The sequence below is a fragment of the Zalophus californianus genome, chromosome 13 (genome assembly GCF_009762305.2).
Source record: "Zalophus californianus isolate mZalCal1 chromosome 13, mZalCal1.pri.v2, whole genome shotgun sequence".
Lineage (NCBI taxonomy): Eukaryota > Metazoa > Chordata > Mammalia > Carnivora > Otariidae > Zalophus > Zalophus californianus.
In genome coordinates, this window is record NC_045607.1 from 77,554,756 (window position 1) to 77,580,148 (window position 25,393).

At 39.0% G+C, this 25,393-nt stretch overlaps 1 protein-coding gene and 1 long non-coding RNA gene across 9 annotated transcripts in view; one reads left to right on the forward strand and one right to left on the reverse strand.

The window, feature by feature from the left end:
- The window catches only part of PCSK5 (proprotein convertase subtilisin/kexin type 5), a 470,351-nt gene that overhangs the window by 170,287 nt on the left and 274,671 nt on the right, over nucleotides 1-25,393 (reverse strand). For 6 of the 8 annotated variants that reach the window (XM_027616047.2, XM_027616046.2, XM_027616045.2 and 3 more), the window contains exons 14-17: nucleotides 19,265-19,408; nucleotides 15,080-15,182; nucleotides 13,639-13,832; nucleotides 3,843-3,927 (exon numbers count right to left, since the gene is read on the reverse strand). In XM_027616047.2, the coding sequence (XP_027471848.2) occupies nucleotides 3,843-3,927; nucleotides 13,639-13,832; nucleotides 15,080-15,182; nucleotides 19,265-19,408 (526 nt within the window). The remainder of the gene's footprint in view (nucleotides 1-3,842; nucleotides 3,928-13,638; nucleotides 13,833-15,079; nucleotides 15,183-19,264; nucleotides 19,409-25,393) is intronic. The other 2 variants (XR_003523749.2, XR_003523748.2) reach the window with 1 other exon arrangement.
- LOC113934649 lies at nucleotides 5,762-18,501 on the forward strand. The gene is made up of 4 exons (XR_003523750.1): nucleotides 5,762-5,867; nucleotides 13,700-13,847; nucleotides 15,282-15,716; nucleotides 18,306-18,501. It is a non-coding gene; the product is annotated as an uncharacterized LOC113934649 (long non-coding RNA).

The following is a 25,393-nucleotide window of genomic DNA, read 5'->3' on the forward strand; positions in this document are numbered from 1 at the left end:
AAGAGGGCATAGCTCCTCAGCTCCAATACACAACAAATAGAGCATCTCCCAGAGACCCGTGGTTTGGCAAAGCTTCAAAGCGGGGGGAAATCGTCCCGTACCCCTTCTTTTTTCCTTCCCCGATGGCTATCCTGCTTCTCTGCCCCTATGATCATGTCTGTAGCTTGTATGCATGCTGCAAGCTTCGTGGACCTTCTTTGCTCTGCACCTTACCCACGCAGGTGTTCCTAAAAGTATCTTACTGACAAAACTCATGACCTAACAATACGTCTGACAACTCTGATAACCAGCCCTATGACATAATAAATTTAAGAGTTGTTTTGTAATTATAAAATATAGTAGGAACACAGGGTAATGAGTTACATCTGAATAAAGGGCATGATGATCTCTGGCCCGCCCACACTCCCAGGAGTAGGTCCTTTTGTTCCTATTTCTGGTTTTAGTTCTTCTACTGGTTCCCATCAGAACCACACAATTGCCTCTATTTCCTGATTTATTTTAAATGCTAATGAATAATTTCATAAAATGACCTGCCTATACAGCTGATTCCCCAAACACCCCAACTTTTGTTAATTGTATGATTGTTTCCAGGTGTTCTCTCTACCATACTTTATTTGGCACTCTTGCTATCTATTATAGTTGCCAGATGTTGAATGAGGAATGCATATTTTTTCTCCTTTGTAATATCTATCAATTATGATAGCTTTCATAGTGTATAGATCAATTCTTAAAATTAAAAAACACAGAATTTAGGACCTTTAATCTACAAATATTGCTCACTATTGGAACAACAGATTAGCACCTGTAAACCTATGTCACCAAATAGACGATACTACAAGATGGGTCTCTAAGCAACAGGGTCAAATGGTTTTTATTCTCTTAGACTCTTTATATTGCCCCAAGTCACATCTTAGTTGACTGTGCTTTGTATTTGGATCACGCTAACTTGGAAAAGTAAAATTTATTTTTCCCTACTGGAAAGAACAAAAACAGATAAAAACGGATCCCAAAGAGTCCTGTTAACATTGTAATCCACCTCCTTCCGGTATTTTACATGTAAGTATTTGTTTGTTCTTAGCCACTCTTGAAAAATGTATAGGTCTCTCGAGGCAAACTGGTCAACCCTCAAAGCCTCTAAGGAAGCGGTAGGCAGTCTCAAGGAGACAGAGGGCAGCTTAACTGAAGGTGTATTCCATTCACAGACTTGACTGGCCAGGGAGCGATGTCATTTAAAAAGCCAATAAAAGAAAATCCCTTCCCTTTCCGTAGAACTGGAAAAAAGGACATTGCATCAAATAGATCCTTTTGTGGGAGGAAATAGGACCACCAAAAAACTTATCAGAGTTAAAATTAAAAAAAAAACAAAACTGCCTCATTTTTCTAGTACAGGGCATTCCTTCTGAGGTTGGCATGTGTTGAGCATGAGACAGAGGCTGCGCTGTGTAAGGAAGCAATGAATGTAAGTGGGTCCTGCAACAGAGAGCAGGCACTGTGTGCACCCCTAAGCCGCCTGCTGCTTCCAAAATAGAGTGGTGGTGTGGCTAACCCTCCTGGTACGGTGGACACCTGGGTTCTGTCTGTGATCAACTGGCTGGGTTGGAACTCTGCTGTCCCACATGTTTCAGCACCCGTGGCTCCTGAGCACTTAAAATGTGGTTAGTGTGGCCCAGGACTGGAATTTTAAACTTTAGTTTGAATTTCAGCCTAAATTTTACAAATTGGCCCTTGGTTCAGTTACTGGCAAAATTCTGAGTAAGTTTAGAAACAACCTGGCTATATAAAATCTACTTTGACTAAATTTTGTAAAATCCAAGTACAGATCAAGTATTTCTCATAAAAAATTACTGTCCAAGTTGAGATGTGCAATGTACTTTCTGGGTTAAAATGCACACCAGATTTCGAAGACTTGGTATAACAACAAAAAAGAATGTAAAACATCTCGCTAGGTCTTTTATATTATATTTTGAAATGAAAATATTTTGGATATATATGGTTAATATGTTTTAAAATTTTACCCATATCTTTTTACTTCCCTTAATGTGGCTACTGGCATATTTAAAATAAAATGAACATATAGGGCTCTCATATTTCTTTTGGAGAGTGCTGGTTAACGTACTCTGTGAAATGTTCCCTAAGAAACACAGTTGACTTAACTCTTCAACAACATGGGTTTGAACTCTTCAACAACATGGGTTTGAAAAACTAAGCGGATTTTTTTTTTTTTGATAAATAAAATACAGTACTCTAAATGTATTTTCTTTATAATTTTCCTAACATTTTCTCTTCTCTAGGCTTATTGTAAGAATACAGTATAGAATACATATAACACAAAATGCGTTAATTGACTGTTATTTGTAGAATTTCCAGTCAACAGTAGTAATCAGTAGTTACATAGTTAAGAGTAACTTACGGAGTTAAAAGTTATATGCGATTTTCAACTGTATGAGGTTGCGGCCCCTAATCCCTGAGTTGTGCAAGGGTCAATTGTATAGAAAATATCGTAAATAATCTTTTATTTCTCATGGACCGATTATGTGTCTGATACTGGAAATAAGTACTTTCTAAATGTTATCACAGTTGATCTTTTTCATAATTCAGCAATGTAGGGGTTATTATCTCATTTTATAGGTGACAAAAGTGAAGTTCAGAGTGGCTCAGTGACTTGACCAGGATCCCACAGCTGATTAATAGAAGAGGGTTTGAGCCCACATCTATCTTGTCTCCCTTCTTCTTATTATCTCAATCTGCTCCTTGTCCAAAAAGAATGAGGGGGCTGACTAGACTGATATATATCAAGATTGGAAGTCTTGAGATGCAAGGTGCTTAAGCAGATTAATACTGAATGCATTTATGAAAAAACCCACAGGAAAAAAATATATTAGAACATCATTTTCATTTAGATTAAGATTTTATTTATTAGAGAGAGCAAGCGAGTGAGCATGAGTGGGGGGAGGGGCAGAAGGAGAGGGAGAAGCAGACTCCCCTGGCTCAATCCCAGGACACCGAGGTCATGACCTGAGCCGAAGGCAGATGCTTAGTTGACTGAGCCACCCATGTGCTCCAATGTTCTAGTATTAACTAACATGAAGAAATCACCTGCCTGGAGCCTGTTGAGTTCACCTCTCCAATTTAAGGTGGAAACAGAGGTATTCTCAATACTTAAAAAGATCGGAGTGCTGCAGATTTGTGGCTCTCTGTGAACTCAGGGTCCAACTCCTTACCCACCAGAGGATGGTCTGACCTTCTCTATGGATATCAGGAGGCTACCTAGTTCATTTGAGCCGTGTCTTGTTCTCTTGCAGAATCTATCAGCTATCTGGCTTTTGCAATGAGCAAGTCATCCAGTCAAGAAAAACATCTCCAGGTGTTAAATCTATGAGCATACCAGAGCATAATGGAACCCAGCCTGAGGAGGTACTTAAGATAAGAGGATGATTGGCTATATGGAGAGAAATAATAAAGATAAGGCAAGAGTTTCCGACCATCAAAGGAATGAATCAGGAGGATTAAATATAATTCATTATATTACCTACGCAGTAATCCTTGACAGGGGCACTGCGCTGGTCAAAAAGCACTGAGAAAGCCTCTCAAATAGCCATTTTTATTTATGTGTATCAGAGCCATATTTTCTGAAGAGAATTTCATTTGGTTTATAAACCTCCCTTAGCCAAGATGGCATCCAATTTTTCACATACAATGGTAAAGATAATGCAAATAACAATCCAGTGTTTGAATGGGAGTCAAACCAAGGTGATGGTAAGAGGATTATTTATTTACATATTTTATTTATATTGAGATGCTCCTTGGGCTGTGTGACTTGAAAGCATCCTTCACTCTCTTACCTTAACCCATCCCTACATTCTGTACAGTTGTGGAATTCAGTACATGTCTTGCAGTTTTCACTGCATTTCCGGCAAAGACTTTTCTCTGTTAAAAAACAAAAAAAAAACAAAAAAAAAACATACAAATGTAACAAGGTTATAAATCAGTTGGTCAGTTGGATTCCATAAAAGGAGGTGGAGACATTCTAATGTTTGCTAATGTACACGATAGTACACATACATGGCCTTGAGCAGACTATTTTGCAAACAGCCCCGCACGGAACATTTGCTATCACTTTTCAGCGAAGTGAACAGCGGTAGGAACCTGCAGTGATGGGAAATGCCTGATATCTACCAACCATTTTGCAGACAAGGGAACCACAGCCCATTTAACTCTTAGTCGAATAGCTGACTGGCTTTTTCCCCTCTTCTTTTTCTCTCTCCCAAGGGGGGTTATCTAACTTCCGACAATGACAATCCCACTAACAAAGATGCTGGGGCAATGCCCAGATGTAAAGGTGTAAGCAGTGCTTGGGGCTGTGGAATGGAAAGGTGGGCCCCCATGCTCACAGCTTGTAGGACCACTCTGATGAACACAGCCAGAAAAGGGAATCTGCATTTACGATGGCAGGGTAAGGGTTGATGATGTATTTCTTGTATTGTCTAGAATAGTGTTGCATACTTTATAGTGGCTGTGACATTGATATGTTATTATAGTTTAGATAATGTCTGTATTCAGGAGAATAGAAATATATGGATTGAAACAAATATACCATGAATATGGTTTTCCTGTTTAATACCAAAGACTGATCCCCACTGGAAAAAAATGGCAAATGCATGCTTACTCTATAGTGAAAAATGGCGATTTGTTACATTAACTCAAGGCCTTTTACCTGAGGCAAAATTCTTCTGGAGACTTGATACCTTCTCTGAGGTGCAAGTGGATTATAACCACATATATGTGTAGGATTGAATAAGCTTTGTTCATAGGCTTCTTTTCCTCCATCTACTCTTTATATTTTGGTGTTCTTCAAGGTTCCATAGAGGAACACTGCTTTAATGGATTCCTATAGGGACCTCTTGAAGGTCCACTTCCTTTCTCAAGTCCCGAGCACCCCCACCCACCATGAAATATGAAGTCCTTTATAATCTTATGGTAGTCTTCAGATGGTCCCCTCCTCACTCTGCCGTTCAGACTCCTGGACATGGCATAGGATCTGAAGTCCAAGGACCTAGATTTGAATTCCGCTTTTAGCATTTCCAGTGGGCAAGTTCAGGGTCAATAGATATTTCAGTGATGCCAACCTCTCAGTTTGTCTTGAGGGGATAATGAAATTACTCAGGGGAACTATATGAACTTGAAAGTACTGTAAATGTGTTGGCAGTAATTATTACTTGTCATGATTATATCTGATCACTATGTTTTCAGGAGGAAAATATAACAAAAGTCAGTTACACGAAGGAGAGAGAGGCAGAGACAACTCGTATCAGCAAAGCCATTGTTTGCACAGCCTTCCTTCACTGCATACCTCCCAGGCTCCGGGGAAACAACTGAGTCTCAATTATCTTGATCCTGTTATATACCATCTCGAACCAAATTTCTTTTCTGAGATTCAGCCTTCTTGATAGAATTTTGAATTTTTTCTTCAAGAAATACTGCTTATTTCCGGGGATCCCTCAGACTCCCCTCCCCACTCATTCTCTATCAGGCTGTAGCTCATGTTCCAAATTTGGGGGAAAAAGGAACTACAAGGAAATCCTACCCACGGATCTATAGGGTAAGCTGAGACTCCATCTGCCTCGTGGAGAAATGCCTGCCTTCGAGTCAAGGGACTTGGACTTCCTAAGAAGCAACAGTATCCATTTCAAAATTCTTGCCTGATTTCTGAAAAACAACTCTTGTTCATTTAAACTTGGGTTTTCTTCTTTCTTAGGTTGTGCCGAAACAGGAGATAATCAGTGTCATCATGTATTATGGTGTGACACACTTGTTAATTACCGAGAATTCAGAAATAAAGGAAAAGGGCGCTACCAGAGCACTAACAGGTAGGAATGCCCAAGGATTACTTAATTCTCCAGGGAATATACTTTTGGTCTGTTTCCTAATGACGACTGATTAGGGCCAAACTCCGCGAAGTGACGTGTTCATTTACAGATTTTTGTTTGGTACAGTTGGAAAGGATTTCTGTGTGGAAAAGGCCCCCCAAATTCAATTTGTACTGCCATGTAGGAAATTATTCATTTCTTAACTGAAGTATAAAAAACAATGTTATATTAGTTGGAGATATAGAATATATTGATTTGACGATTCTATGTATTACTCAGTGTTGACCACGGTAACTGTAGTCCCCATCTGTCACCATGCAATGGTATTACAGTATTATGGACAATATTCCCTAGCTGTACTTTTCATCTCTGACTTCCTTATTTTATAACTGGAAGTTTGTACCTCCCCTTTATCTTTTTTGCCCGTCCCTCCACCCACCTCTGTTCTGGCCACCACCAATCGTTTTCTGTGTTTTAAGAGTCTATTTTTTGTGTGTTTGTTAGCTTCCACATACAAGTGAAATCCCGTGGTATTTGTCTTTCTCAGTCTGATTTATTTCACTTAGCGTAATACCCTATAGCTCCATCCATGTAGGCACAAATGGCAAGATCTCACTCCCTTATATGGCTGGGTAATATTCCACTGTGTGTGTGTGTGTGTGTGTGTGTGTGTGTGTGTGTGTGTGTATACACCACATCTTTTTCTTTTTCTTTTTTTTTTTTTACAAGTTTTTAATTCCAATATAGTTAATATACAGTGTTATATTAGTTTCAGGTGTATAATATAGTGATTCAGCACTTCTCTATATCACCCAGCGCTCATCATGACAAGTGTACTCCTTAATCCCCATCACTGGTTTCACTCACCCTCCCACCCCCCTCCCCTCTGGCTATCACTTTGCTCTCTATAGTTAAGAGTCAGCTTCTTGGTTTGTCTCTTTTTCCTTTGATCATTTGTTTTGTTTCTTAAATTCCACATGTGAGTGAAATCCTATGGTATTTCTCTTTCTCTGACTGACTTATTTCACTTAGCATTATATTCTCTAGCTCTATCCATGTTGTTGCAAATGGCAATATTTCATTCTTTTTAATGACTAATACTCCATTGTGTGTGTGTGTGTGTGTGTGTGTGTGTGTGTGTGTGTGTATGATGAACGGATAATCCTTCTTTATCCATCCATCTATCTATGAACGCTTGGGTTTCTTGCATACCTTGGCTATTGTAAATAATGCTGCAATAAACATAGGGGTGCATATACCTTTTTTACTTAGGATTTTTGTATTCTTTGGGCAAATACCCAGTACTGGAATTACTGGATTGTAGGGTATTTCTGATTTTAATTTTTTGAGGAACCTCCATCCTCTTTTCCAGAGTGGCTGTACCAGTTTACATTCCCACCACAGTGCCTGAGGGTTTTTTCTTTACATCCTCGCCAACACTTGTTACAATTTCTTGTTTCTTGATACTGACTGCCGTCCGTTCTTGATAGCTATTCTAAAATGAGTGAGGGGATATCTCGTTGTGGTTTTGATTTGCGCTTCCCTGATGAGTAATGCCGAACATCTTTTCACATGTCTGTTGGCCATCTGTATGTCTTCTCTGGAAAAATGTCTCTTCAGAACCTCTGCCCACTTTTTTTATCACATTGTATTTTTGGTGTTGAGTTGTATAAGCTCTTTATATATTTTAGATATTAACCCCTTAGCAGATACATTGTTTGCAAGTATCTTCTCCTATTCACTAGGATGCCTTTTTATTTTGTTGGTTTTCTTTACTGTGAAAAAGCTTTTCATTTTGGTCAAGTCCCAATATAGTGTATTTTTGCTGTTGTTTCTTGTGCCTGAGGAGACCTATACATAAATATGTTGCCAAGGGCAATGTTCGAGAGATTACTGCCTATGTTTTCTTTTAGGATTTTTATGGTTTCAGGTCTCACATTTAGGTCTTTAATCCATTTTGAGTTTATTTTTGTGTATGGTTTAAGAAAGTGGTCCAGTTTCATTTTTTTGCATGCAGCTGTCCAGTTTTTCCCAACACCATTTATTGAAGAGATTGTCTTTTCTCCATTGTATATTCTTGCTTCCTTTGTCATAGGTTAATTGACCAAATAGATGTTGGTTTATCTCTGGGGTTTCTATCATGTTCCATTGATCTATAGGTTCTGTTTTTGTGACAGCACTATGCTGTTTTGATTACTGTACTTGTAGCATATCTTGAAACCTGGGATTGTGATACCTTCAGCTTTGTTTTTCTTTCTCAAAATTGCTTTGGCTATTCAGGGTCTTATGTGGGTCTTACAGATTTTAGGATTATTTGTTGCAGTTCTGTGAAAATGCTTTTGGTTTTTGATAGGGATTGTGATAAATCTGTAGATTACTTTGGGTAGTATGAATGTTTAACAATATTCTTCCAATCCATGAGCATGGTGTATTTTTCTACTTGTTTGTGTCATCTTCAATTTCTTTCATCAGTGTCTTATAAGTTTTCAGAATATAGGTCTTTCACCTCCTTGATTAAATTTATTTCTAGGTATTTTACTCTTTTTGGTGCAGTTACAAATGAGATTGTTTGTATTCTTAATTTCTCTTTCTGCTACTTCATTATTAGTGTATAGAAATACAACAGATTTCTGTATATTAATTTTGTATCCTGAAACTTCACTGAATTATCAGTTCCAATAGTCTTTTGGTGAAGTCTAGCATTTTCTATGTATAGTATCATGTCATCTGCAGATAGTGACAGTATTACTTCTTCCTTACCAATTTGGATGTCTTTTATTTCTTTTTCTTTTCTGATTGCTGCAGCTAGAATTTCCAATATTTTGTTGAATAAAAGTGGTGAGAGTGGACATCCTTGTTTTTGTCTTAGAGGAAGAGTTCTCAGTTTTCATTATTGAGTATGATGTCGGTTGTGGGTTTGTCATATATGGCTTTTATTATGGTGAGGTATGTTCCCTTTACCCCACATTGTTGAGCAGTTTTAACATGAATCCATGTTGTATTATGTCAAATGCTTTTTCTGCATCCATTGAGATTTTTTTTTATTCTTGTTTAGGTGATATCATACTGATTAGTGAATAGTGAACCACACTTGCGTCTCTGGAATAAATCCCCCTTGATCATGCTAAATGATTTTTTTAATGTACGTTGAATTCAGTCTGTTATTCTTTTGTTAAGGATTTTTGCATCTTTGTTCATCAGAGATATTGGCCTGTAGTTTTTTTTCTTTAAAAATTTTTATTGTTATGTTAATCACCATACATTACATCATTAGTTTTTGATGTGTTCCATGATTCATTGTTTGTGTATAACACCCAGTGCTCCATGCAGAACGTGCCCTCTTTAATACCCAGGCCCGTAGTTTTCTTTTTACATAATGTCTTTGTCTGGTTCTGGGATCAAAGTAATGCTGGCCTCATAGGTGAATTTAGAAGTTTTACTTCCTCTTTTATTTTTTAGCATCATTTGAGAAGAACAGGTATTAACTCTTATTTAAATGTTTTGTAGAAGTCACCTGCGAATCCATCTGGTCCTTGATTTTTGTTTGGAACTTTTTGACTGCTGATTCAATTTCATTACTAGTAATTGGTCTGCTCAGATTTTCTATCTCTTCCTGATTTAGTTTTGGAAAATTGTATGTTTCTGGGAATTTATCCATTTCTTCTAGATTGTCCAATTGTTTGGCAGATAATTTTTCAACATTTTCTTATAATTCTTTGTATTTCTGTGATATTATTGCTCCTCCTTCATTTCTGACTTTGAGTCTTCTCTCTTAAGTCTGGCTGAAGATTTATCAGTTTTTGTTTATCTTTCCAAAGAACCAGGTCTTTGTTTCATTGATCTTTTTTTTTTAAATTTCATTTATATCTGCTCTAATCTTTATTATTTCCTTCTACTGGCTTTGGACTTTGTTCTTCTTTTTCTAGTTCCTTTAGGTTTAAGGTTAGGTTCTTTATTCTTTAATATGATATTTTTCTTGTTTCTTGAGGTAGGCCTAATAGCACTATAAATTTCCCTCTTAGAACTGCTTTTGCTGATTCCCAAAGATTTTAGACTATTTTCTTTTCGTTTGTTTCCATGAATTTTTGATTTCATGTTTTTTTTTTTCCATTGACCCATTGGTTAATTAGTAGCATGTTGTTTAACCTCCATGTATTTGGCTTTTTTTTTTCTTCCATTTTTCTCTTGTAATATTGATTTGTAGTTCCATACCATTTAAGTTGGGAAACATGCTTGATATGATTTCAATCTTCTTAAATACAGTGAGACTTGTTCTATGGCCTAACATGTTACGTGTACCAGAGAATGTTTCATGTGCACTTGAAAAGAATGTGTGTTGCTACCCTGAGTTTTGTTCTTTTTTTCCACTTCCATTTGCATGGTTTATGTTTTTTCATCCCTTCACTTTCAGTCTGTATGTGTCATTATGTGTGAAGTGAGTCTCTTGTAGGCAGCATATAGCTGGGTATTGTTTTCTTACTCATTTACCATATGTCTTTTGATTGGAGTATTTAGTTTATTTACATTTAAAGTAATTATAGATAGGTACTTATTGCCATTTTGTTAATTGTATTGATTGTTTTTGTAGTTCTTCTCGATTCCTTCCTTTTTCTCTTGCTCTCTTCCCTTGTGGGTTGATGATTTTCCTTAGTGATATGGTTGGATTCCTTTCTCTTTTTTGTGTGTGTATATCACAGGTTTCTGATTTGTGGTTACCACTGGGTTCTACATTGAGTTGAGGGTCACTTAAGTTCAACACATTGTAAAACTACTAAAAGTAACTCCCACCTCCATGTTTTATGTATGTGATGTTTTATATCTTTTTATTTTGTGTCTCCCTTGGCTAATTTTTCTAATTTTGATTGTACTACTTTGTAAGTTTTAAACTCCACAGTGGCTTTACTCTATGATTGCCTTTTACCTGTAAAATTTTTCTCCTTTTATAATTTTTTTTTTCTAGCAATGGCCTATTCTTTCCATTTAAAGAATCCCCTTTAACATTTTTTGTAAGCCTGATTTATTGGGATGAACTCCTTTAACTTTTGTCAGGAAAACATTTCTCTCCTGTTTTGAATGATATACTTTCTGGGTAGAGTATTCTTGGTTGTAGGTTTTTTTGTTTGTTTTAGCACTTTGAATATAGCATGCTCCTCCCCTCTGGCCTGCAAAGGTTCTGCTGAAAATCAGCTGATTGATTGCCTTATTTGGCTTTTCTTTTATCTTTACTTTTTGCCATTTTAATTATTATGTGTCTTGGTGTGGACCTCCTTGGGTTCATCTTGTTAGGGGTTCTTCTTCCTGGACCTGGATGTTGCTTCTTTCCCCAGGTTAGGGAAGTTTTCAGCCCCTTCTTCTCCTGCTGGGATCCCTATAATGTGCATGTTACTATGCTTGATGATGCCACAGAGTTCCCTTAACCTCTTCTTTTTTCTTGTTGTTCAGCTGAGTTGTTTTCCATTACTGCCTTCCATATCACTGATCTGTTCTTCTGCATCTTCTGGTCTACTATTGATTCCATTTAGCGTATTTTTATTTCGGTTATTAAATTCATCAGCTCTGACTGGTTCTTTCTACATTTTCTGTCTCTTTGTTGAAGGTCTCACTGAGATCCTTTGCTCTTTTCTCAAGTCTAGTGAGTATCACAGTGATGATAATTTCTTTGAATCGTCTATCACACATATTTTCATTTCATTTGGGACATATTCCTCTGTCTCCTCATTTTGTCTCTGTTTTTAATGTAGTAGGACAGTCAGCTATGTCCCCTGGTCTTGAAAGTAGTGGCCTTGTTGTCAAAAGAGGTCCTGTGGTGTCCTATAGTGCAATCACCCCCTGGTTACCAGAACCAGGCATTCCAGGGGTGTCCTTGGTGTGGGCTGTGTGTGCCTCCCTATTGTGGCTGAGTCACAACTGCCTTCAGCCCAACCAGCCGCAAGGATCCCCTCTCCCTGCTCCGAGTGTCCTGGGTAGAGTTGAGGCCAGTCTGAAGCACTGACAGGCTTGGTGAATAGGGGCGCAGTGGCAGGCTTGGTGAATTGGGCCAGCAGTGAGCCCAGCTGTCTGCAATTAGTCCCTCTGTGTAGACACAGCTACAGGTACACTGAAGGGCAGGGCTTGCTTCTTGCCCAGCCAGCTATGAGGCTTGACCGCAGGGACTGCAAGTATGCTGTTATAGGGTCTTCTCTCCTCGCTCCCCAGGGCATGAGTCACTTTGGAGTGGCACCCTCCAAGTGGGTATGGTGGGACAGGAGCCACTCTGAAGGGAGGACTGCTGAGTTGGGTTGGATGGAGAAGAGCACACAGTGCTATAGCAAAGTAGATGGAGAGTGTTAGCGCTACCTGTCACAAACATCCAGCTATCTAGGCCTATGGGGCGGGGAGGGGGAAGAGGAATGGCACCTACCAGCACTTTTGTTTCTAGAGAAATATCCTGTACATCCCTGCCTGGGGACAGATCTAATCTGCCCAGGACAGATTAGTCAATATATCTCCTTCACATATAACCGCAGGCACTTTTCAAACTGCTGCATCTTTAAGGATGATGGAGACTCAGTTTCCTATTGCCCTCGGGCTCTCCTGGAACTAAGCCCCACTGGAGTTAAGATCTGTTTCTAAAGTCAGATATTAGGTGGACTCATCTTCCTAGTGCTGGGGTTGCCTAGGGTGGAATCAGATCCTCGTGCTTCCCCATGCGTGTGATGTCCCTCCTGTTTGTGGTTAGTGGCACAGGGGTTTGGTTTCCAACTATGTCTCCATCCTACCTACCCTTTTCAAGGTGCCCTTCTCTCTACAATTAACTGTGGCAGGTCTGTTCTGCCAATCTTCAGGTGGTTTATCTCAATGTGTCTGAGGGATAAGGTGAGTTCAGGATCCTCCTACTCTAAACTTGGCAAATGGATTACATTTTGCCTTTCCTAGTGGACTGGAATACCTGAGAGTCTTTGAATCCATTTATCACTTTATAGGTTTCCTCATTAATGGCCCTTCATTAGTAGTCTTTGACACATGTCTATTCCACATTCACACTGAAGTCATGTTTTCTAAACTTTCTGAAAAGTAACACTGATACCATACAGGCCTGCTTCCTTCGGGTCGTGTGTAGAAAAGAGCAGGCTCGGCTGCTATCTTTTGAAAGCCTGCTTCTGAAGCTGGTCCATGGCTAGTACCTGGGAATTAGATTTTAGGAGGGTTTCCACCACCCTAACTGGTGAGAGTGGCTCATGGTGCCTCAACTGTACAAACAATATGGTTTATACTGAACATCTGCTTTCCTTGGGAGCCTGGAATTTTGGTATGTGCCAGGTAGAGGGGGTCTTTGTGACCACAACCCTGGGCACTGAGACTCTAAGGAGGTTCCCTGGTAGCCTACATTTCACACATGTTGTAACCAGTTGTTGCTGGGGGATTTCAATGCATCCTGGGAGAAAACTTAGAAGCTAGTGCTGGTTTTCTGTGGACTCTGTCCTATGCACCTTTTCCTGATTTTATTTAGTAACTATGAGCTCATGAGTGCAACTATATAGTAAGTCTTGTGGGTCCTCCTAGCAAATCACTGACTCTGGGGATGGGCCTGAGGACTCCCTGACAGTTAGTTACAAGCGTTTTTACATAATTTTTTTTTTTTTTTTTACAAAAACTGTTAAAATTCTAATGTGTTCTCTTAAAAACTGGTTAGATCCTTTGATATAACCAAGGCCTCAATTTCCCTCCTAAGGTCATCAAATGAAAACCTTCTATTTCCTCTCTAAAACCCAAATATTTGAAATCAACTCACTGGTGTCCGGGTATGATCCATCAGGGCACTGGATAACACAGCTGTTGATTTCTTCATTTAGGAAGTATCCATATTTACAGGACAGGCACTGGTCACCATGGCTTCCAAAGCAGGACTCACAGTTGGGGGCACACTTTCTGCATCGCTTCTTGTCAGCATGGTAGTGGCCAGAGGGGCAGCTGGAGACACAGATCCTGCATTGTGGAATGGTAAGAAAGAAGGACAGCATCATTGGAAACAGAGTCCCGGGCATTCTTGGTAGATGCTCAAGCAAGAGCAGCCTTCCATCTTAAACCCCGATGGTAACACCATATCCAAAGAGCCAAATTCTCTGTGTAGGGTTCTGAAGTGGCAAGGTGGCCACCCAATACCAAGTCTGCCAAGTAATGCATGTCTTGGTCCAAACCCCATCTTCCGGTTCGGGACTAGCTCTTTAAAGGGGACAATGGTTAGAAACTAGAGGCTCAAGAGGAAAGGTTGTGGCATGGGGTTGAAAGGAAACTACGTGGGAACCACGATTTTATACAAAAAAGGTTGCTAATAAGGGGTTACTTGTGTTTTCGTGTGTTGTCCTATGGATCCTGTGTGCTAGGGGCTGTATGCTATTGTCTAAGTTAATCGATTTAAACTTGGTTGGTTATGATACATTTTAAAAAAAAGAACTTCCTTAACTGAAGGACAGCACTTTGTTTATTCATTCAACAAATATTTACTACTGAGTACCAAGTAAAATGTCAGGCATTTTGCTGGGCTCGGCGATGAGAGGTCCTGCGGTAGCCAAGGGCCCTTCCTTTAAGGAACAGAAATTCCAGCATGCATGTAAACAGGAACTAGAATGGGTCTGGGTCTCTCTGGATGGCTGAAGTGTGGACTCACTGCAGTAGGACGGAAAAGGGGGCAGGGCTCTGAGAGAGATGCCCGGAGCGGACAGCCTCTGAGGGGCCATCACTGTCCCAGGAGCCTCCCTGCAGACAGATCAGCACAACTTGAGGCAGAAGCCAGGGGCTGAGAGTTATGGTGACCAAGCAGGTCCGCCTCAGTGCCCAGAGTGAAATAGGATGAGCAGGGCCCACCACCTTTGCACACGGGAACGCAGGGATGCATCTGTTGGGCTGGATGCTGGCATTTTCATGAAAGGCAAACAGAGCTCTAGCATCAAACATTCATGGGATGGAAAGGTCTAGAGGGCTAGTCCAAATGTGAGCAAAGACAGTGCGGCTTGACAGCATACAGCATATAGGTTTCAGCATTTGGAATGACACTGGGAGGCAGGGGCTGGCCAGCAGCCTCTGTTCTGTGCTTGGGTCCTGGTAGGAGAACATCACCAGACGCCGCTCGAACACAGCTCGAGCACAGCCCGTGGGACCACCTGGAGCATGCTGCGGGGCGGGGCGGGGGGGGGGGGGGGCGGGGCGGGGATTGGACTCAGGATCCTTCTTACCTGGTGTTGTTTTTCAGTTTATAGTAGTAGTTTAAGCAGTCACTGCAGTGGTCTGGTCCTGGCCCATCACAGCCGACCTCACTGCACTCAGGGTCACAGGGACCTTTTCCAAAAAAAAAAAAAACAAAACAAAAAAAAAACTTGGGAAAATATGATTTTAAAGCAGGTCTATTTTAACTTGAATTTTTCCTTCCTTATGCAGTGAGAGTTTCTTTAAGGTGGAGGAATAATGTGTAACATGGCTCTAAGCACGGAGATGAACTCCTATTACCGAAGTATCAAGAATGTAAATCCAGCCGTGGCTTGGTCTTCAAAAAAGCACATACGGCTGCCTTGTGGGAGATGATAACACATATCTCCGAATTCAAAGGAACAATGCCACTCTGGCAACTGGAAGAGAACTGATGGCAATTAAATATGCATAATGATAAAAATGTCGGATTTACAGAAAAATGACAAGTTAAGCTGTTGACAGAAAAAAGAAAAAAGTTTATTATTCCACGCCTGGACCAGATTGTCTGGCTTGCCGATGGTCATTAAAACCACGGAATACCTCTGAGATGCTGTAGCCAGCAAGAAACATCATTATGGCATCTGGTGCAAGCTTATCAGTATCTGGTCTTGGATTACAAAGCAGGTACTTAAGGCATAGATAATAGATTTTTTTAAAATTTGATTTATGTTAGTCACCATACAATACATCATTAGTTTTTTGATGTAGTGATCCACGTGGTAGGACACAATTTTAAAATCTAATAGATTTTAAGGGCAGTGGAAAACTCAACAAAAGAAAGCGAGACAAATTTTTAAAAATGCAAGCAAGCTTAAAGAATTCCAGACCTAGGATGAAAGTTGCTAATCTCTCATGACATGTTCTTTGGTCTAGAGTTAGAATGTACAGACGGGAAGAAAAAAATGCCAGAAAGATGGGAGATTTTTATAATTGATGAAAAGCTTTCTAATGACATGGGCTAGACCTTTTGCTTGCTTGAACTAACTCCTTTTTCCTTGTTCTCCATACTTTAGGACATTTGGTCTTGTAATCTTCAAGCCCTTTCCTGTTGAAAATACACATGATTTTAAGTAGTAATAAACATGCACAGAATGTACAAACATTAAGTTCTGTCAGAAATGTCTGAACCATACTGATTTGAATCAAAAGGATTTACTTGATCTTGAAACTTGATCTCCTTTAGTCATTATAGGATTCTGTTCTACAGTTACTGAGTCGGAATATAAAATGGTAGAACCTGAGAGGAATGACTTGGAGAAAAGTCTAGTATTCAAACACCCTCATTTACCTGGTGAGAAAACATACTTTCCAAGAACTAGAGTGGCTTGTCCAAATAATACAGCCCAGGAGCCCTGGGATCAACATGGGTCCCCCTTCTTACTCCAGCTCTCCTACATAGAAGTAGTAAATCAGGTACTAGCGATGACCTTTCAAAATGAATGCAGACTTGAGATATATTTCTCACAGCACTGTTTCTCTCTTTGTTCCCCCAAGCCTTAAAACTGATCTCTAAATTCCACAGCGAGTATAACTTGGGACCTTTCAGCTCTCTGCTACGATAGAGGAGAGGGTGTCTCTGTATGTAAGGGTTGGAGCTCAGCCAGCTGTGGGTCCTACAGCCCCTGGAATTTGATGCAACAGTACTAAGGATCTGGTTATGCTAATACCATCTGTGCCTTTAGCCAGGCTGACTTCTTCATGAAGGTGAAAATCACAGCTCTGAAGAAAAGGAATCATGGGTGGCCCTAAATTTTCACCAGATGATTTCTGCAATTAACGCCCCCCCCCCCCCCAAATTATGCTTTATACGTGCCAAAGGGCTCCGTATGGCCAGTTCACATGCCGTGCTGTTTCTTTTATAATCTTAACCTGTCCCAGATGCAATTTAGCATTTTAGGTTGCAGGGTAATAATGAAATAATTGTCTTTGTTCTCTCACAAGTGCCAATGTGGACATTTTGGAGATGTTAACAGGAAAAAACACGGAGATAAGAGAACCGTTTGTTCAGAATTTTAAGATTACCAAAATGTGAATTAGAAACCTACGAGAAGGCATATAGCAACAGGCTAGTAGGCTCAGTTTATGTTTTTGGATATCCTTTCTCCTATCAGAGAAGATGAAATGGTTTGCTCGTTATAATGTGAATAGTAATGTTACAAGCTCAAAACATAATGAGATAATCTAACATGATCGAGCTCAGTTGGCTCAACTGGTTTGAATTATTCCAGCTTAGGATGGACTCTGGGATACTACCTGTTTAGAATAGAAGGAACCATGTGCACGTTTAAGATATTCTGCTAAGGTGACTAATGAAGTACTTTTATCTTTAGCTCATTAAGTGTTATGTCATATCCCAGGAGCACTGAATGCTCCTTTAAGTGGTAGTCAGTGGAACAAGACACGTACTGCATGGAGCGCTGGGTGTTATACAAAAACAAAGAATCGTGGATCACTACATCAAAAACTAATGAAGTACTGTGTGGTACCAGAAGAGACCCTGGTGTAAGAATTTATTCTATTATAAAGGAAAGATCCTGGGGCACCTGGGTGGCTCAGTTGGTTAAGTGTCTGCCTCTGGCTCAGGTCATGATCTCAGGGTCCTGGGATTGAGCCCAGCATCTCCCTCTCCAATAAATATCTAAAAATGAAGGGAAGATCCTAAACTAGTAAAAGAAGGGATGATGACCCAGCCAATAATGTTAGTCTATTTATTTTATCTCCTACTATATAAACCAAAATAAGTTCCAGATGAATGGCCAAATGTAAAAAGCAGAGATTAGAAAAAAATAGATGTGGATATTTAGTTGATTTTAAAGACAAACTTCTTAAAGAAGATCTGAAACTATAAACCCTGACCTCCAATTTTCTTTTTCCATCAAAACACAAAACAAAAACTACATTTTGGAAGCAAGCAATAACTGAGGGAATGGTTTCAGCAAATACAGTAGTTCTTCCTCCCACTTATCTGCAGGGGATACTTTCCAAGCCCCTCAGTGGATGCTTGAAACCATGGATAGTACCACACCCTATATATACTATGTCTTTTTCCTATACATACATACCTGTGATAACATTTAATTTTTAAATGAGGCACAGTGAGAAACTAATAACATAGAACAATGATATCAATATACTATGATGAAAAGATGTGAATATATGTGAATGTGGTCTCTCTCAAATCTTATATGGTATTTATCTGACTTCTTGTGACAGTGTGAGATGCTGGAATGCCTACAGGATGAGATGAAGTCAGGGGAATGACGTGGGCGTGGTAACGTAGCATTACGCTACTACTGACCTGACGATCTAGCAGATGGAAGATCATCTGCTCCCTGTTAATGACGGGATACTACTTAGTAGTAGTATTACTACTAGGAAACCACAGATAAGGGGGAACTACTGTATGGAAAAATGTGAGAGACAATAACATGCAAAGAGCTCTTATAAGAAAATTGGTGTCAATTTGAATAGAAAAATAAGTAAATAAAAAGTAAAAAAAAAAGTAAAATACAGTTATGTTTAATTCCTAGAACTACAGAGGAAAACATGATTTACTAATAAAGCTATAAAAATTTTAAAATGTTCTGTTCTTTTATTTTTCAACTTTTTTCTTTCCATTCAATTTTGGCATGAATGAGTATAATAAATGCACAGCTGGTCACAGCGTAGACTGGTATATCTTGTCTGGAAAGGATTGTGACAAAGTGTGTCCAAGCTCTCAACCTGACTATTCCCTTTGCTGCAGTAATTCTCAGAACGCCATTCTAAGGAAATAATTAAAGATATAAACAAAGACATAAAATAATGATGTTCATCCAAACCTTATTTAAAATAGTGTAAAATTCCAAGCAAACTACACATCCCAGCTTATGTGTTAAATGTAGTACAATCATAGGATGGACTGTTATATCGTTGTGAGGATATGTGACAACAGGGAAATATGCTCTTAATAACCACAAGAGAAAGAAAAAGGATATGGAAACTCTGTATAGTGTGCTTTTGGCTTTGAAGAAAACAGTGCCATCTGAATATACACATGCAAATATTTGGGGGGATAGAAAAGAAGATGGAAGAAACTGTATCAGAATATTGGTAGAAGTTGATCTCTGCATGGTGGGGTGATGCACGAGAGTTCTCTCCTTAGCCTGTGTCCCTGTTGGAAACCAACTTACCTGCATAATCCTCGGTACCATAGTCATCGGTGGGGTCTTCTACTCGGCTATAGCGGACACGTTCTACTTTAGGAAACTCATTGGTTGGTGAGTATGGCTGCACGGAGGTGCCATAGAGGACCAAAGACCATTCTTTCAATTTCCCTTGAAAAACAATAATGAAATGATAGCATGACCACACATTCCCTCCTGAGCTTTACAATTTAATTCCTTCTCATTAAGAAAAAGCAACAGAAGAATTGTGGCAAGCATATTCATATTAATCATAGCATGAGGTGCAGAGCTAGAAATGTACATTTTCCACCAGTTGAAGAATTAAATAATTGACATATCACATATTTATTGAGCACCAACTATAGGAAAGCCTTAATCGGCTTTTATAAGAAGACCGAGAAATGAACCCCTCTCAGCTGGATCAAGGGCTGAATTACAAATTATGGATATTTTAAAAGAGAACCCCAGAATTTTACAGAGGCCTTTGCTTTTCTACATATAAATACCATATTTGAATTTTTTAAAAAAATTTGGTGTTATCTGACTTGTTTATCACTAAGACAAAACAACTACTTTGTTCCACCTAACTGAATTAGTCATTTAGTCTTAAGAATACATCACTATTTATACTATGCTATAGACCTGAGCTGTCCAGTGATAGCCCCTAGACATTTGGCTATTTAAAATTTAAAAATTTAGTTCCTCAGTCATACCAAATTTCAAGTGCTCAATAGCCATATGTGGCCAGTGGTCACTACAATGGATACCACCAATACAGAGTGTTTCTACCACGGCAGAAGGTTCGAGTGGACAATGCTGCAATAAAGCTTTGTCTGGTCAAGGGTGCCTTGAGTGAGACAGGAGCCATGTGTTTTAACTCCTTTGCAGAGAAGGTTCTCAAAGAACATTTTGCTTTAGTCCTTCTTTCTTTTTGTGTTGATAAAGCTAAGAAAAACTTCTTACAGGTCACTAAGCTTAATAAGATTCACATAAAGAATCAACCATAAGCAGAAGTGATTGAAACAAAACCATTAAAAACATGGAAGTATGCTGGTAGGAAGCAGAACCTTCCTGAAGGTCCTTCCTCCACTTAGCCGAATACAGAGAATCTAGGCCTGGTTGGGGCCAGGGTTCTGTCACAGCACTGAGAGTGGTGAACTTGAGGTGTCAGCTGATCTATTAAGTTTGAATCCATTCAATGTTCACAACAATTGGGAGGTAGGTACTTGAATTCCCAATATATAGATGAGGAAACAGGCATAGAGGGTGATAATTTTCTCAAAGGCACTAAGAGTACAGACTGCTATTAAAACCCATCTGGGGGTTCCAGTTTAAGATGACAGCGTATGAAGATCCTGAACCCACCTCTTCCTACAGACTCACTGAATCTACAGCTACATAGGGGACAAGTTCCTCTGAACAAGAAAACAAAACCAATAGGCTGAGTGGCTCCTACACAATAGGCAAACAAAAAACCCACAGGAAAGCAGGTAAAAGAGGCCGAGACACAATATTGCAATAAACCCCACCCCTGGCACTGTGACCCATAATCAGGACTCACAACCCCAAAGTTTCTCCCCAGGAAGCAAAAGCTTTGAACCCCACATTGGGTACCACAATTTTTAAGACCTGCTCCTGAGACGAGTCCCCAAAACATCTAGCTTTGAAAACCAATAGGGCTTGAGACCCACAAGGCTATAGTGAACTGACTAAAGAGCTTGCATGTGTGGACCCACCCACTCCAAGGCTAGGCCAGGGGCAGCCAATTGAAAAGCATGGACTTTCTGTGAAAGAGGCTTATTTGCTTACTGTAACATACAGCTAGGGGCCTACTGAAATACTCTCCAGTGGGCACCATCTTTGCTCTCTCCCTCAGTCTTGCTCCAACTCACTAGTATCTCCCAGAAGGAACCTGTTCTCTCATCTGGGACCCCAATTTTTATGGCTGCCTCTCAGGGCACACCTCTTGGCTGTTGGCACTGGTGGTCGGCAGGGCTTATGTTTACTGGTAACACAGGACTGTAAACTAAATTGACAGATCTATTCTTAAGCTCACCCAGGAGAGAGAATCAAAATCAGAAATGAAAGAAGAAGGGGGCAACTAGGTGGCTCAGTTGATTAAGCATCCAACTCGATTTCAGCTCAGGTCATGATCTCAGGGTGGTGAGATGGAGCCCCACTTTGGGCTTCACGCGGAGCGTGGAGCTTGCTTAAGATTCTCTCCCTCTGTCCCACCCCCAGCTCATACACTCTCTCTCTCTAAAAAAAAAAAAAAAAAGAAAAAGAAAAAAGAAAAAGGTGAGGTTATAACTAAAATAAGAATAAAAACCATGAAAATATAAAGTATTATAAAAGACTATCATCAATTACACACCAACAAAATGAACAACCTAGAAGAAATGAGAAATGGATAAATTTTTAGACCTATACAACCCACTAAGACTGAATCATTAAGAAACAGAAAATCTGAAAAGAACAATTACTAGTAAAGAGATGTAATCAGTAATAAAAAAAAGAAAACCCTCTCAACAAAGAAAATAACCAGAACTACATCTTCTCTGGTCAGTTCTACCAAATATTTAGAGGAATTACCAGTCCTTCTTAAACTCTTCCAAAATATAGAAGAAATATTTCCAAACTCATTTTATGAGGCTAGCTAGCATTACCCTGATCCCAAAACCAGATAAAGATGCCACAGAAAATCCCTGATGAACACAGATGCAAAAGTGCTCAACAAAAAAATTAGCGAACTGAATTCAACAATACATTAAAAGGATCATATATCATCAACAAATGAGATTTATTCCAGGGATGCAAGAATGTTTCAACATTGACAAACCAATCAATGTGATTCACAACATTAACAAAATTAAGGATAAAAATCATATGATCACCTCAATACATACAGAAAAGGTATTAACCTACTTCAACATCTATGATAAAAGCTCTTATCAAAGTGTGTATGGGGGAATAATAAGCCTCATAAAGATCAGGAACAAGACACTCACCACTTTTAGTCAACATAGTATTAGAAGTCCTAGCCAGAATAATTAGACAAGAAAAAGAAAGGGCATTCAAATTAGGAAGAAGTATGTCACTATTTGCACATGACATGGTACTGTATATGAAAAACCATAGAAGTGCCACCAAAAACTGTTAGAACTAATCAACAAATTCACAAAAGCTGTAGGATACAAAATCTTTTGCATGTCTATACACTACTAATGAACTATCAAAAAGAGAAAGAAAATCTTATTTATAATTACATCAAAAAGAATAAAATGCTTAGGAATTTGACCAAGGGGGTAAAAGACCTGTACACTGAAAATTATAACACATGATGAAAAAATTGAAAACACAAAAAATGGAAAGATATTCTGTGCTCCTGGATGAGAAGAATATTATTAAAATGTCCATACTACCCAAAGCCACCTATAGATTCAATGTAATCCCTATCAAAATTCCAATGGCATTTTTTGTTTAAATAGTACAAACAATCCTAAAATTTTTATGAAACCACAAAAGGCCAAATCACTCTTGAGAAAGAAAAATGAAGCTGGAGGCATCATGCTTTCTGATTTTCAAATATAAAGCTATGGTAATCAAAACACTATGGCTTTGCCATAAAGCAGACACATAGATCAATAGAACAGAATAGCACACAGAAATAAACTCATGCATATATGGTCAATTAAGAATACACAATGGGGAAAGGATTTTAATAAATGATGTTGGGAAAACTGGACAGCCACATGCAGAATAATGAAACTGAACCACTATCTTACATCAGACACAAAAACTCACTCAAAATGGAGGTGCCTGGATGGCTCAGTCAGTTAAGCATCTACCTTTGGCTCAGGTCATGATCCCAGGGTCCTGGGATCCAGCCCATGTCAGACTCCCTGCTCAGCGTGGAGTCTGTTTGTCCCTCTCCCTCTGCTCCTCCCTCCCACTCATGCTCACTCTCTCTTTCTCTCAAAATCTTAAAAAAAAAAAAAAAACTCTAAATGGATTAATGATTTGAACATAAGACCTGAAACCATGAAACTAGAAGAAACACAGGTGGTAAGCTCTTTGCCATCGGTCTTGGTGATAATTTTTTCGGATTTGACCAAATGCAAAGGCAACAAAAGGAAAATAAGTCAAAGTATATCAAACTAAAAAGCTCCACACGGCAATGGAAACCATCAACAAGATGAAAAAGCAACCAACCTACTGAATGGGAGAGAATATTTGCAAATCATATATCTCATAAGAGGTTAATATCCAAAACATATAAAGAACTCCTACAACTCAATATCAGAAAAATAATCTGATTAAAACATGGGTAGGGAATATGAAGAGACATTTTTCCAAAGATGACATATATGTGGCCAAGAGGCATGTGAAAAGGTGGTCAACATTACCAATTAGGGAAATGCAAATCAAACCTCAATATCACCTTACACCTATTAGAACAGCTATTACCAAAAAGACAAGAAATAGCAAGTGTTAGTGGAGATATGGAACAAAGGGAACCCTTGTGCACTCGCAGTGGGAATGTGAATCAGTGCAGCTGTGATGGAAACCGCCATGGAGGTTTTTCAAAACATTAACAACAGAACCACCATGTGATTCAGCTACTCCACTTCTGGGTATTTATCTGAAGAAAACAAAAGCATTGACTTGTAAAAGTTTATGTATTCCCATGTTCAAAGCAGCATTATTCACAATAGCCAAGATATGGAAACAACCTATGTGTCCATTGATGGATAAATAATAAAAATGTACTTTTTTTTTTTTAACCAGTGGTAATAATACAGTAGAGCAATATTCAGCCATAGAAAGGAAGGAAATATTGCCATTTGTGAAAATATTGCTGGGTCTTGAAGGCCTTTGTGAATTGAAAAGTCAAAGACAAAAACTATATGATCTCACTTATATGTTGAATTTAAAAAAAATAATGAAGTAAAAAAAAAAACAAAAAAAACACTCCCTGAGCCCGTAAATCCAGAGAACAAATTGGTGGTTGCAGAGGTGGGGAGTTAAGCACTGGGAGAGGTGGGTAAAAAGGGTCAGAGAGTACAGATTTCCAGTTATAAAATAAATAATTGCTAGGTATGTAATGTAAAGCCCGGTGACTATAGTTAATAAAATAGTATATTATATATTTAAAAGTTGCCAAAAAAGTAGATCTTAAAATTTCTCATGACAAGAAAACATTTTTCACTATGTGAGTTGATGCAAGTTAGACTTACTATGATCATTTTGCAATATGTACTAATATCAAATTATTAGGTTGTATCCCTGAAACCAGTATAATGTTACATATCAAATATATCTTAATTAAAAAAATACAAAATCCATTCAGAATCCAAATGCTGTTTTTGTTGTTGTTGTTGTTATTGTTAGAGAGAGCAAGTGCGTGAGCAGGGGTGGGTGGGGAGAGGGAGAGAGAGAGAATCTTAAGCAGGCTCCACACTCAGTGTGGAGCCCAAAGTGGGACTTGATCTCACGACCCTGACATCATGACCTGAGCTGAAATCAAGAGCCAGATGCTTAAGTGACTGAGCCACCCAGGTGCCCCAAAGGCTGTGTTCTTAAACTGTTATATGAAATTGTCCTCCTGTTTACTTCCAGGAGGTTAGAAACTGGAAGTTATGTGGTTTGCCCTCTGCCAGCATTTCTTTGGACTTAACTCGTTAACAATTATGCTTTCCACAATTCGGGTGCTATTCAGTCTCGGAATTCCAAGTGTTATATAGTAAGTAATGGCAAGAAATGAATGCCCACCTGAAATTCATGACCTGGTTGCCTTTACATAGCAATGCAAAAGAGAACACATTTTTCTTGTGGCAGCTCTCAGGTATTCAAATGGAGCATATAATGCAAGGGCACTATAGGAAATCCAATCCATCACTCACCCTAAAACCTGGCTCATTTAACTTAAGATCAATCTGGATCTAAAATTTACCCTTGTACAATATTTGGAAGAATGCTGACTCATAATTGATTATTTCCATTTGTGTCATTTCTGAAGTGTCTCAAAAGCCCACTGGGGACATACTTGTTGGGTAATTCATCCCATTATGTTTCACTTATTATGTAATCTTATTTCCTTAGAATCTGCCACAATTTACATCAAATACTGCCATA